The 14,594-nt window shown below is 36.0% G+C and overlaps 1 protein-coding gene across 2 annotated transcripts; it reads right to left on the bottom strand.

Moving 5' to 3' along the window:
• Window positions 1–236: 236 nt before the first annotated feature.
• LOC104810245 (ABC transporter G family member 13) lies at window positions 237–5,160 on the bottom strand. 2 transcript variants are annotated; one of them, XM_010536439.1, is made up of 8 exons: window positions 4,958–5,160; window positions 2,740–2,822; window positions 2,078–2,539; window positions 1,702–1,983; window positions 1,322–1,609; window positions 974–1,246; window positions 767–874; window positions 237–689 (listed from the first exon to the last, which is right to left on the bottom strand). In XM_010536439.1, exons 1-8 carry the CDS (start codon window positions 5,145–5,147, stop codon window positions 333–335), a joined length of 2,043 nt encoding a protein of 680 aa, XP_010534741.1. In that variant the 5' UTR covers window positions 5,148–5,160; the 3' UTR covers window positions 237–332. The 2 variants fall into 2 exon arrangements, with proteins under 2 accessions (XP_010534741.1, XP_010534742.1); XM_010536440.1 differs by having other exon boundaries at window positions 1,322–1,606.
• Window positions 5,161–14,594: the final 9,434 nt, after the last annotated feature.

The following is a 14,594-nucleotide window of genomic DNA, read 5'->3' as shown; positions in this document are numbered from 1 at the left end:
AACGTTAAAAAAATAAAAGAGATATTAAGTTTTTTCGAAAATGAATTAAAATCCTATGAATAAAATAATAATAAAATATAATTATTATATTGAATGACAAAATTAGAATTATCAAAATTATAAGGTCACCATTGAAACAAATGACAATTAAAGTCATTTTTTAAAATGCCCCCTTCTACTCAATACTTGTATTTATGGGACAACAATAATAACCAACCCAACCGTTACAAATATAACTGCAACATAACTTCTTCTTCAACTTCTTGTCTTCATCCGTACCTGTCTCAACTTGGTCAGCTTTGTTTTTTCCTGCATTAACTTCATCAACAAATCTATCGTAGTGGAGAGTTAAGTCCTTCTTGAGAAGAAAGGGCATGGGGAACCTGATGCCTCTTGGAAGGGAAGGGTGCCATTTTTCTGAAAGAGGGCCTTTTCCGGATGTGGGTCAGGGTCTTCCTCGTGTACAGAGTGTGAACCAACGGGAAAACCTTTTCCTTGAACTTGAGTATGGCAAAGAAGAGAAGCCTATACACGAGTAGGATCATCGCTACGGCTGCCAAGTCCAACCACTTTGAACGCTCGGGGTTAATCCCCAGTCTGGTTTTTAAGATGTGCTCCCCTTTCATTTTCGGCCCCAATGGTAATGGAGAATCAAATTCCATCCCTATCATGTCATTCTTGAATGCTCCCTTCATTTTTCACATATGCCCAAGTAAGAATTGGCAATATATTTTGCACCTTAGAGTGAGGTTTTTGGCATCGATACCTGTAGAGCCCATGCCCCATAGTTTACATAGGACACTGGGTAGCGCCAGAACACCTTTGGTAAGTCCGGGAATGGTCGGAAAAAACCCGAGCTTATCAGCATAACACCCTATGGCATATAGAATTTTAGTGAGCTTTCGTTTTTTTTTCTTTTTTGGTGTTAGAGAAATATTTTAAAAAGCTTTTAGGGGAAAAAGAATGTTCTTACTATGTACCCAGCTCCGACCATCACTCCCATTAAGAAGCTAGGAACCACTGAAGCTATCATCATCATGCAACTCTCCACAACAGCTATTCCACCGATGAGGTCGAGACACAAGAAAGCGAAATGAGAAATCCCAGATTGGAATTTCACCATGTAGTATGTGATGGAGGTGGTAGAAACACACATTAGGAATATATAGGGCAACGAGGATAAGAAATTGGACAGTGTGTACACCGCAACCCCGTAATGCCCGTTGAGCCTTTCTCGAGAAAATACCTGGTTTTAGGATTGTCATACATTAGATAGATATATAGAAGGCAATAGAAAGTGATGCTAGATTTAGTTTGTTACCTTCATTTCTTCGATGAAAGATTGGAAACCTCCTATTGACATGAATGTCATGAAACCCGCCATGAACGCGCCACAAGCTCCACGAGCAAAGACATCCTTGTGGCTTTTTCCGACATTGAAAAAAACCGAACCAACAGAAACAGACAGTACTATATAGACAACAATCCGTATCCAGTAGTACCCCAAATCTCTAGACATGTTTATGAAAGACCGGTGAGTAAGTGTCCTGAGTTGTTTCCACCATTTTGCTTGGCACCCTCGTTTCCTTTCAGTAACAAGCCCTTTCTGCTACACAAGATTTAAGTGCAGATGATTGTGGTATGCCTTGGTTTCTATGTAATAACTGCAATAGAAAGGTATTGGGGATGGGAAAGGCTTACAATTGATAAAACCTCTTGCATTTTTGCTCTTGCAGCCGCTGCATATTCTGAACATCTGAATTTTCTGACAAGTGTTGCCCTGATTTCTGATGTCGGTAGATCCTCGAGTGGTTCTAACGGGTTTCGAGTTTCACAAGAATGCTGCAGAAGACTACTCACATGCATCCTGCGAGATTCAGCCAAAGTTGCTGTGACATCGTCAAAGTCAGAATTCACGCACCGGAGGAAGTGGTCAGATGGGTTTCTTCTGCTTGGGCATGGGAAACCCGCTTCGCCAAAGAACTGAAAGGCCGAAACAGCACAAATGGAAAGCCATTACGATTGTGAAATCCATTAACTCTGGTATGATCTTGTGGCTTCTGTAGACTATTACTACCTTAGAGGCAGATTTCGCTTCCCCAAAGTAAACGGTCTCTCCCCGAGACAAGAGGAGCAGATCATCAAAGGCGGCAAAAACCTCGCTGCTCGGCTGATGGATGGAGGAAATCACGGTTCTTCCATTGCCGGCGATGTTCCTGAGAATCTGAACCACGAAGAAAGCGGAGGCGCTGTCCAGTCCACTTGTGGGTTCGTCTAGAAAGAGGAGACTGGGCTCCGTGAGGATCTCGAGGGCGATGCTGAGGCGTTTCCTCTCTCCGCCGCTTATTCCACGCAAGTGCCAGTTCCCGATGACATGATCGGAGCAATCCTCCAGACCCATCTCTGTGATTTTTGCTTCGACAACGCCATAGATTTCTCGGTTGGTGAGTGTCGATGGGAGCCTGAGATGGGCAGAGTAAGCTAGGGTTTCTCTCACTGTTAGAGTTCCTAGCAAGACATCTTCTTGTGTTACATAAGCCTGAAGTTTCACACCAATACAAAATGAGTCTTCAAGTTTTGGGGTTTAGGGTTTTTGTTATTTCTGAAAAAGAAACAGAGGAGGATGCTCTTCGTGCTCTCGAAACAGAGGTTATCTTCTTCAAGGTTCTAGGGTTTACAGCTGTACAATTATCCATAGAATTTGAGCGTAAAGTAGATAGAGAAATAGATTTTGCTTACAGCAGCAGCGCCGAAGTCAAGCCTTGCCTTTTTCCCATTGACAAGAACTTTTCCGCTCATAACGACGTTTCCAGCTAATCTTCCTGTAAATACATCCCACGTGTGTGTGTATATAGTCAGTGATTGGTTTGCATAATTTAAGTTTTGATTAGTGGTACAAACACTTAATGGTTGATTATAAGAGGACTTTGGAGATTATATTTATATTTTTTATTGTTAAATGTTGTGGGTCGAAAATAAATCGAAACTAGCCAAACGATTAGTTAATTCTATTCGATTCAGTTCGAATCGATTTTGTCTAATTAAAACTAGAACCAAACAATAGTTCCATTAAATTTGTTTATAATATTAAAAAAATATTAAAATAAAATATAATATAAAATATTATAATGACTATTTTAACATATAAAACAATAAAATTTTAAATTCAATTTTTGACATAAAAACAAAAACAAATAAAAATATTACATAAATAAATCTTCTCCTTTTCAAATGTTTAAATCATCCAAATTTTAAAATTAATAAAACAATGATGAAATAAGTTACAAAATAATAAAACAATGATAAAATTAGAAATAAATATATGTATATAAATATATATAAATGGAGAGGTATTATGGTTTGGTTCGGGTTCGATTATTTCAGGTTTTGAAAATTTATAATCAAACGGTTATTAAATTTTAATCGGTTTGATTCGGTTATTTCGAATTTTAAAAAATCATAATACCAATCGGTTATTCGATTCAATTCCGTTAATAACCGAAATATCTTCATTCGATTTGGTTCGACTAATAACCAAAATAACCGAACCGAATGTTCACCCCTAGTAGAAACCGTTATAGGAAAAAAAAAGAGGCAAAAAACGTAATCAAACTAAATAAAAATAGTTTAATAATTTTGTAAAATTAAATAAACTAAAAATTAAAGTTATTGCTCGCAACCGGTTGATCCGATTAAATAAATAAATAAAACAAGAATGAGCAATCAAATTTATAAATGGAAAGGAAAAAGCATAACCAGGATATTAATTATTCAAGGAAAAAGAAGAAGAAAGAGACAATATACAAAAGCATGGGCATACAAATATCCTCGTACGAAGACGATATCCCCATCACATCATGTACTTATACATGTGTATATCATACAAAAGGGTACACACACACATATATATTTGAATGTGGTTGGACTCCAATTTAATTCGGGGCTCCTACTCATAAATGGGTTAGGTCAAATTTACAGCAGTGCAGAGGAACCCTAGTAAATGCTTATTATTATTTTTTTCTGTACTTCTTTTATTCTTCAAAACAAGGCCATGATATTGTTTTTTTTAGGTCATGATATTGTTGGACATAATACTCCCCCGAAATTCTGTCAACCATTGTCAACACTTTTAATTTTAATTCTAGTTTCTGTTATATATATATATATATATATAGGACTTATGGATTTTGATTTGTTGAAAATATTTCCAATGTTTTTAAATAGAAATATTAATTGTCCTGATAAGAACGTACAATTATAATTACGTATAAGAAGAGCACCACACAAACTTATACACACACACACACACACATATATATATATATATATATATATATGAGCACGGTGGAATGGATCCGTTAAATGAAAATATAATTTTGGTTCAAAAATTTAAACATATAAAAATAATTTATACTGATATCTAAAATTTATCCCAAATACTTTTGAGACATGCAAAATACTACGTATAATTACTGGCAAAAAAATATTTTCATAATTTATGTAAAAATTTTAGACCTATTTACCCAAAAAGGGTCTAGGGCCGGCGTTTTCATAGATCTAATGCAAAGTTACCACCAAATCCAGTTTTTTTTTTTTTTTTTTTTTTATTTTTTTTTTTTTTTTTTTTTTTTTTTGAAGTTTCAAACTTAAACCTATGAACTTTTTAGTAGAGGTCCCTTGTACATAATTAGAAGTAGCAGTTATGCATAATCGTATATAATTAAGAAATGAATGTAACTATTTGTACACGCCCTATCGTGCATATTATCATTTAAAATTCAAATTTATAGATCCATATAAAAAAGGGTTCTCATCCGATGCATGAAGAGGAAATATGAGAGAGAGAGAGAGAGAGAGTCCAATGCATCAAGAAGTGTGTAGATTTAGCAAATACAAGTTGAACCTTTCGCATAGCCTCATGAGAGAGAGAGATATAGAGAGAGAGAGAGATTTGGACCTGCCAATGCATCAAGAAGCGTAGATTTACCGGAGCCAGAAGGGCCCATGATGGCCAAGATCCTACTTGGCTCTGCAAAACCGTTCAATCCATTAAGCAACCTCCTCGTTGGACCTTCTCCGAAGTTCGGTATCATCACCATCACATCCTCCCATACCACATGCATCGTCTCCGTAGATGCCATTCTCATGCAGCCTCAAAGATATCCATATGTTGAGAGAGAGAGAGAGAGAGAGAGAGAGAGATGAGCTTGAGGAGAATGAAGACCTTGGTCTTCTTTATATTGTGTTGGTGTGGCAATAATGAGCATAGAATAAAGGACGGACAAGTGCTACAATAATGTTTTTGTTCACTCTTGCATGCATACTAATGTAATGAAATAATAATTGAATCTAACATGTTACATCATATTTTGACCAAAAACATATGTAACATCATAAAAAAAAAGACTTTTTTTTTCTGCATGTACAGCGTTGGACCCATAAGAATTATGACGAACTACGAAGCCGTAAGCTTAGCGACTTCTACAAAATTATATGAAAGCTGTCCCATGACTTTTAGTTTATCATATTCTTCACGTTGCCGGAAATAGACATAGCATATATGCAAAAGCAATGCAAAACTCGTTGGGTATATGTATGCAAGTGAATTAATTAGTGATAGTTTTCATATGCATTGTGGCCAAGCTTTCGGGGACCACCCCAAATTAATGGTCGAGTCTTTGGTCTCTTTAAATGCTCTTCCACCAAACACAAATTCTAAAATATAATGTAATTATACCATTTTGTAAGGTGAACAAAAGTTTAAACCATTTTACAAAAAAAAAAAAAAGTTTATATATTATATTATTATTATTTTTTTTTGTCAAACTATTATTATTATTATCATTATTATCCATTTCAAGGATTTATTCTCACACACACGCCAATCTTACTGGGAAGAAACAGGGTTGGCCAATAAAACTGAATTTCGGCTATCGATTCGACACCATCTGCATATCGATTATTTCAGCCGTCAAGTGATAATTTGGGAAATCTGAAATTTCAGATCCGGATACGAGATCATTCTCAGTGCCCGTGAAAATCTGGGATAATACAAAATTACTCTTTTACTCTTTAAATTTAAAGATATTTGCGAAAATATCATTGTATTTATACCCTTTATAATTCCTCATTGAACATGGATACAAAACTTACTTTTTTTAGCTCACATTTAAGAGATACGTATATTCAATATAAAATAGTGACTTTTAGATATTGCATTATGCCAATTGGTTTTAACGGTTATAAATACTAATTGTTGGGCAGATTTAGGATGAATTTTTATGAATTATGCATAGATTGTTTTATACAAATTTATTTTTAATTGATTTGGATGATGAATTTGAATATGGATATGGGAGTTTAAAATATTCTTGTTTGGAGACCACGAATACCCGAATATTATCTTGATGGTATTCAAGTTAAGGTATCCGACCCAATGGATACGAGGTCACATGTAATCCCAGACGTTTTGGTTCGGGTGCCCTGAGCAACAGCCCTTACGTAGAGAGAGGCCACTAACCCCGACTCTCTCACCTTTCCCACTCCTCCAAAAAATAACCCAAACCACCCCTCATCTCCTCGACACCCTACCCCTCATGCTGGCTGAGCCCTCACCTCAACCCTCCTCGCCTAAGCGAATGCTTAATAGCAGATGGTAAAGAAAATTTCTAGGCGCTTTCCCCACCCCTCGTGCCGCCCAAGTCCTTGGCTCCCTCTCGGTACACTACTTTGGTCCCCCTCTGAGTCCTTGGAAGCTTTCTAGATCTGACTACTCTCTGTTGATAGACAAAATTGACAAGAAGATTGATCATTGGGCGAACAAATTCCTCACTCTTGTTTTGCCTAAATACCTACTCAAAGAGATAAACCATCTCTGGTCGTACGATGTGGACGTGGCAGATGATCTCATCATCATCTGTTTCTTTGGTTGCAGCTATAGTGCTAAGGTCTGGAATCATTTTGCGTCGCGTATCTGACGCCATCCTCCCCCCGAGCCTTCAGGAATGCACTACATGGTTTACCAATCCGAATCATGACATGTCTAGACATCAAACCATCATTGCAAGGATGCTTCTTCAAACCATCTTGTATTCTGTTTGCCGGGAAAGAAACTACAGAACCTTCCAACTAAATCAACGACGTCAGCGACATTATGCATCAGAATTGATAAAATGTTGCGGCATCACATCCTCTCATTGTAACCTCCGACCACAATCCCGAGTAACTCATGTTGGAAATATTTTTCCCAATGTTGTTATCTTAGGCGTCGACTATAGGAAGTTTTTTGAATTAAAAATTCAAAAAATCTCCGATCAAGATTTTATTATTTTACTTTTTTTAAAAAATTCGGTAAACCATTTTCTTCAAAAATTCCAGTTTTTTGTATATAAAAAAAATCTCAATTGTCATTAGACTTTTTTATTTGTTATTAAAAAAATAATTATATAAATTATTATAAAGGCAAAAATATTCATTATTTTAAAAATACACTATACTTATGTCTATGTAAAGATAAGATTCTTACTCTTTTTTTTTCATAACTCATTTTAAAAAGTTTTATAAAAAAATTGAGGTATGTTTTTCAAATTTTATTGTTTAAAATATATATTATAGTTATATTGTTATATCTAGAGTATATATAATGTGAGCGGTCTTGACTTACAAACGGAGAAAGAAAGTTTTGCTCAGAAATCTAACATGGCCTGCGCCAGATCTGACACGGCCTGCGCCAATTTTACAGAAATCCAACACGACCTGTTTCAGCTCTAATCCAGACCACGCCAGTTCATCAGAGACTTAACACGGACCGAGTTAAATGTAACTTGTTGAATCCCGGATGTGGGATTCAGAAATTCAGATATAATTTCCAAAAGAAAAGAAAATTTTTGAAGTGGGTTAAGTCGAGGCTTGTGTTAGACACAATCTCCTCAAGACGAAATTGCCCCGTTATCAAGTGGTTACGGTTTATGACAATCGTCTCCAAGATACAACGACTTACGATTCTACAAAAGCACCACCTGCTTTAGAGAATCCAACGAACTACAAAAGTTCGGAACTCTTTAGAGAAAAGATTTGAGATTATTTCTTTTTGAAAGGAAGAATACACTCAGAAAAAATGGGATGCTGAAAATGATCCTATGGACACCCTATTTATAATATTCGGGGGTTGCTACGAAAACATGTGAAGGAAGACGTTCCACCCTTTCAACCAGCCGTTCTTTCCGAATCGTTCCAAAAGGAAACGTTTCGTCAAGAACGCATTGGTTCGGAGCCCAACCGTCCCACATCGATGCACAACTTTAAATTTTAAATCCCACATCGAAACGTTTTTCTCTGAATTGAATAGTCCCGAGTGGAACTTTCAATCCAAAGTTTAAACGTTCCGCTCGGGGAACTTTGCTCGTTTTCTCCCAAAAGGAAGAAGTGGGACCAATCATTTTTAGCTTTAGTCAACCTTGAGCTTGAATATTATTGACTCAAGGGGAGCTCTTTTTATAAGGAAGCTCTTTCCTTCCTCTTGGCCAAAACTTTAGATGTGGGACAAACATAAATATAAGGAAGCTTCCTTCTTTGTGCTTGTCATTTTTTCAATGCGGGACAAATGTTCTTCCTCCACATTTTTATATTTATTTTGTATAACCACATTTTAAAATTAATTTCTCATTCACCACAAATTGGTTTTAAGAAATTAATAACATTTTTCTAACAATCCTCCACATGAATGAAAATTAATGAATGCATAAAAACTGTTTATTCCAAAGAGTTCCGATGAATTATTATTGCATCAGGATGATAGTTTTTTGCCTTGAACCTTCCTTAGTGAAATATTGTCGGACATATTAACCAGTTGGTGGACATGATGCCTTGAACCCTCCAGTTTTATAACATATACCAAAACAACCACTATTCACACAATAATATTTCTAACTTTCATTTTTGTTCTCATGTTGTTGTCCTTTCGGCCATGGACCATATCTTGGATTCATAAGTGTTTTTTTTTCTTATAGGAGCGGCCATCATAACTCCTCACTTATATAGGTGATCTTATCTACCGAACTTTATGTCAAAAGTATTCTGCTATACTCTACCTTATTTAAGGTGTAGGAATCATTAAGAATTCAATATGGAACTCAACCTCACCACGATACGCAGATTTTTCATCAGAGACTTAACACGGACCGAGTTAAATGTAACTCGACTCGAGTCACTAAATAAAACTCGTAGTTTTGGGCACTTTTTAGGGTTTTGGTTTTTATTGTTTTATTTTAGGGTTTGTTTGACCTATTTAAGGTCTTATTTGTTTTCTTTTACATTAAAGTTGGTTGTTTTTTGAGTTTTCTAATATAAGAGAGAGATTCTTCACTGTTCTTGAGTGCTGGTTAAGTCGCTAGTATCTCGTTTGACTTATTAAACACGTTCACCATTGTGGCGTCTTCTACCTGTTTCAGAGTTTCTTAACCAGGTTTGGATTGGGTTTAGGAGGACCTCAGGGATTGAGACTACTCCTAGGTTTGATTCACGAGTTGTTAAGGGGCTAGCTTTGGTAACATCCACGATTATCCTTTTACCCTTATTTGAGAACTTTCGAGTCCAGGATCGTATCATTTGGTATCAGAGCCCGGTTCTCAAATTAGGGTTTGTTCTATTAGTTTTTGTCTTTGTTTTGATATCCTATTCTTTTAGTATTTCCGTTGGATCTGATTTTTGTTTCTAGTTTCGTTGATTGTGTTTTGAAAAAAAAAATAAAAAAAATGAAAAAAAGAGAAAAGAAAAATATATATATATATTTCAGGAAACACTTATGAGAGGTGTGAGGTTCTTGTGAGTGTGACATGTGGAACACCAACCGAAGTGATTTGAGACGAAAGCATGGCAACCCTGTTGTGCCACACCGATGGAAGGAGGAGCGGTATAGAGCTTGCCAGAAGCTATGTAGTTTGGTGCAAAGGAATCGGAGTGTGGAGGAATATTGCGATGACAGATTCATCAACGGGTTAGATCCGGCCATTCGAGTGCACATGGAGCCTTACACCTATCTCGAGTTTGGGGAGGTATATTTTTACGCTATTCGAGTAGAGCGATGGCTCAAGAGGAAGGGAGTTTTACCGCGACAGTCCATCTACATAGAGGAGTCAAAGAGTTCATGCGTGTTGTCAGTTAGAGTGCAACACCTGAACCACCCATGTTCGGTATGCGAGGTACTACCTTGGCTAGATCTATAACTTCTTCTGTCATTGATACATGTTTAGTAGAGACAGTGGTAAGCAGCAAGAAAGGCCACGATAGTACATCCTACACCTTGTGGAATGCATTATGTAGATGAGACAGTTGATGTGAGTGAGACAATGCATGTGGTTGAGATGCTCGAGGCGGTCGAGTGTATAGTGGTCACCAGTGATGGAAGTGAAGAGCTAGTGGTCTTTATACAAAGAGAGCATGATTTTGAGCCCGAGAGTACAGATACGGCAGAACCTACGAAGGAAAATTAGGAAATCCCCAAGGGCGACGTTGAAGGCTTGGGTAATGGCGAAGTTGCAGACATACCGTGTGTTATACCTCACATCGATCAGGGTATAGTGCATGTGGATTTTATTTTTGGAGAGAATGCTTTCGAGGAGCTTAGAGTGCTTGCGGTTCAGACAAATCGCGAGTTACTTGAATTCGAGGGGAGAAACACATGTGGGAAAATCAACCACTCAAGATTAGCAGGATCAAGAAGGGCTTTTCTAATTTGAAGAGCTATAATCGAGAGTCACATAAAAAAAGGAGAGAGAGGAGCCAGGTGATATGACCAGACAGAGGGATATGATGCTTTGCTATCTTCATTGGTCGTATACAAAGAGATTTGATTGTGATGGGTTTGATTTGAGGGCAAATCCTTTTCAAGAGGAAGGGATAATATGATCAGTCCGAGATACAAACGGGAGAAAGAAAGTTTTGCTCAAAAATCTGATACGGCCCGCGCTAGTTTTACAGAAATCCAACACAACCCGTTTCAGCTCTAATCCAGACCGCGCCAGTTCATCAGAGACTTAACACGGAGCGAGTTAAATGTAACTCGTCCCGAGTCACTTTTACGAGTTTTATTTTAAAACTACGTAGTTTTGGACAATTTTTAGGGTTTTTGTTTTTATTGTTTTGTTTTAGGGTTTGTTTGACCTATTTAAGGTAATATTTGTTTTCTTTTACATTAAAGTTGGTTGTTTTTTGAGTTTTCTAATAAAGAAGAGATATTCTTCCTTGTTCTTGAGTGCTGGTTTCAGGCTTTGAGATTAAGTCGCTAGTATCTCGTTTGACTTATCAAACACGTTCACCACCCCGTGTTTGTGGCGTCTTCTACCTGTTTCAGAGTTTCTTAACCAGGTTTGGATTGGGTTTAGGAGGATGATAACATGTATTTTGGTGATATTTTGGTATAGGATGTCTAGTGTATTTTACTCGGTTTTGCATATTTATAGGCATTCTAGAGCACATTTGATCTCGATATTGTTTGGTTGTTTTCTTTGGTGCTAAAACAAGTATTCATGCATAAAAGAGAGCAAAAGAAGTGGAAAACATAAACTACGGAACATCACAGACGAAACGGGAACATTTGGAGTTGTTCCGGGGAAAAACATGAAACCTAAAAAGTCAGATCTTGCAAGTGCAATAACTTTCACTCTACAAGTCCAAATCATGCGTTTTCAACATCATTGGAAAGTCGTTTCAATATCTACGCATAGACACCAAGTTCGCGCAAATCCGACATTGGAGCAGAAAGTTATGAGCAAATCTTTCAAGTATGTTCGAGTTGAAGAATCGACACGGACCGTGTTGCATTAACACGGCCGTGTCGTGTTCGTGTTGAAAAAAGTGAAGATTTGCTCAGAGAATTGACACAGACCGTGTTGTCATTCGACACGACCGTGTTGATTCAAACTCACCCGTGTTCAGCCCATGTCTAAAGTGCAGATTTTTAACAGAGAATTGACACGGACCGTGTTGTATTCTGATGATATGTATATATTGATATACTTGTGTATAAGAAATATATTATATTTCATGAGATTTAATATTTATAGATGTTATTTTGTATAGTTTTACACCGATTTCGATGTTTTCGATATTTTGCAGGAAGAATGGAGATTCAAATATAAACGTTGCATCCTCAAGGAAATCGGATAAAAACGAGTAAATACGGAAGCAAATATATTCATGTGTATACGTGTGTATAATCTATATATATATTATCCGTTGAATATATATAGTATATATATTATACAAATATATATAAATATACGTATATGTATATATGCATGCGGTATATTTATCTATGCATATAATTAATGTGTGTGTTTATATATGTAAACTTTAATATAGATATATATATATATATATATAATATAGATATATGTGCGTGTACATGCATTTAAGTATATAAACATGTATATATATGATATAGTATGACTGCATATAATTAATGTGTGTGTTTATATATGTAAACTTTAATATAGATATATATATATATATATATAATATAGATATATGTGCGTGTACATGCATTTAAGTATATAAACATGTATATATATGATATAGTATGACTGTATATTAATAGATATGCTTACACGTGTTATATACATATATAAAATACTATTCATATATACATAATAATATAACCTATATAGATTGTATATATACACATATAATAACGAGCCAGTGTGCATATTAATATATGTAAATACATAACATATTTATAATATATATCTTACTATATATTATACTATTTATATGTTTGTATATATAAATAGTTATATGTCTATATAACGTGTATATATATATATATATATAAAGTATATGAATACGTAATTAAATAATAATAGATTAGAAGGAGTGCTGGCAATCATAGGAAAAAGACAAACGGTCGCGTGATTATAATTAAGCCGCCTCCAATTGTTGCTTGTCCGACAACTTTTCCAGAAATCAAGCACGCGACAGAGACAAATCCGATGGATTCGAAATAAAAATGCACTCGGACGACAGACCAAATGCATTGAAAGTGACGCACACTCATCGATATCTCTTTAAAAGAGGAGCAATCAACGAACCGAGGAGACACGCAGAATTCCAGAGAAAAAGAGAGACAGAGAAGCATAGAAAATTCACCCAGAGAGAGAGTCAGACCGAGAGCAAAGAGGAAGATCCGACGCTGCAATTAACTAAGCCATTTTTCTTTCCCTGCTCTATTTCCGTCAATGAACCCTCGTTTGAATTTTATTATTATCATTTCCATCATGTTTCGTGAGTAAGTTTTTAATTGTAGGTTTGGGATAATAAGGGTTATGCATGAATCACGTGTTTAAATTATCTTGAGACTTTGATTTTACGGTTTCGATTGAATGAATAGATTTTAAATGCTATGAATTATGCTGGCCATATGATTTGTTAATCTTAGAATTTAAATTGGATATAAATATGAAATTTAAATTCTGAAATTATTCATTCGGTTAAATGATCTCCGCATCGAGAGATGGTTGAATCGTTTTGGAACCGAGGGGTCGGTAGACTTAAACTCCCGAGAAATGAGGTGAGGCTCGAGAGAGCAAATCTCTGTAAAACCGGACTTGAATTCCATAAACCGTGACCAAAGTTGTTGAGATATATCCTTAGAGTCGATTCTTACATAACCCGAAAAATCCCGACACCTACAATATTTTAATTGAATTGTGTTAAAACTGCTATTTGTATTTGTTTTCATTCGTATTTAAGTTTAGTCGTCATCACCAACCAATTTATCGCCCCGACCGAAAATCGAGTAAGATCCATAATTGTTATCGTTAATGTCCATGTGTCCCTGTGTTCGACCCTAGATACTACGATTGACCTGTACACTTGCGGTAGTTGAATCTAGGAAATAAAACAAGATTAGATCAACCCCCTAGATCGACATCACATTCGATACGGCCGTGTTGCATTACGGAAAAACTTCCTATTTTGCATCTTAACTTCCGTTTTCAGCAAAGGAAGAAGCCCAACTGCCAAGAAAATAAATAAAGGATGTCTTGGGCTTCAGAAATCATCGAGAGATCACAACAGAAGCTAGAGAACTCGAGAGAGAATCAAGACAGAGTTTTCCGGGAGCAGAGATCGAGAGATCGTTGCGAGTCTTCTTTATCTGTTTCTATGTTTCTCTTTATTGATTTGAACTCGTTTGTTGTTATGGGTTGCGAGTAGTCGTTTCATTGTAGCTAGGGATTTAACCTTGTATGGATTTGTTTGGTTTTTATTTTCCGAGACTACGTTATCGATACTCATCGGTTTGATTGAATTGAGTTTATTGCTTTTGATCTTCTTGGCCAGTTGATTGATTGATCTTAGATTCTGATTGACAACGAGAGTTGGAATTAGATTCGGAAAGAATTCATTGAATGAATTGATTAAGACTATTGAAAGATAGGTTAATCGGTTTAGGAACTGTGATAGTGATCGTTAATGCATTTGATATTTTAATCTATTAGGTTGAGAGATCGATAGGTTAAATTATTGGATAGTGGATTTAGGACTTGAGAGAGCCAAATCTGATATTAGAACTTGAGATCCACAATTAGAATTCGATA

Source organism: Tarenaya hassleriana, unplaced genomic scaffold, assembly GCF_000463585.1.
Source record: "Tarenaya hassleriana unplaced genomic scaffold, ASM46358v1 Cleome178, whole genome shotgun sequence".
Lineage (NCBI taxonomy): Eukaryota > Viridiplantae > Streptophyta > Magnoliopsida > Brassicales > Cleomaceae > Tarenaya > Tarenaya hassleriana.
Note: the sequence above shows the minus strand (reverse complement) of the source record. Positions and strands in the feature narration are given on the sequence as shown.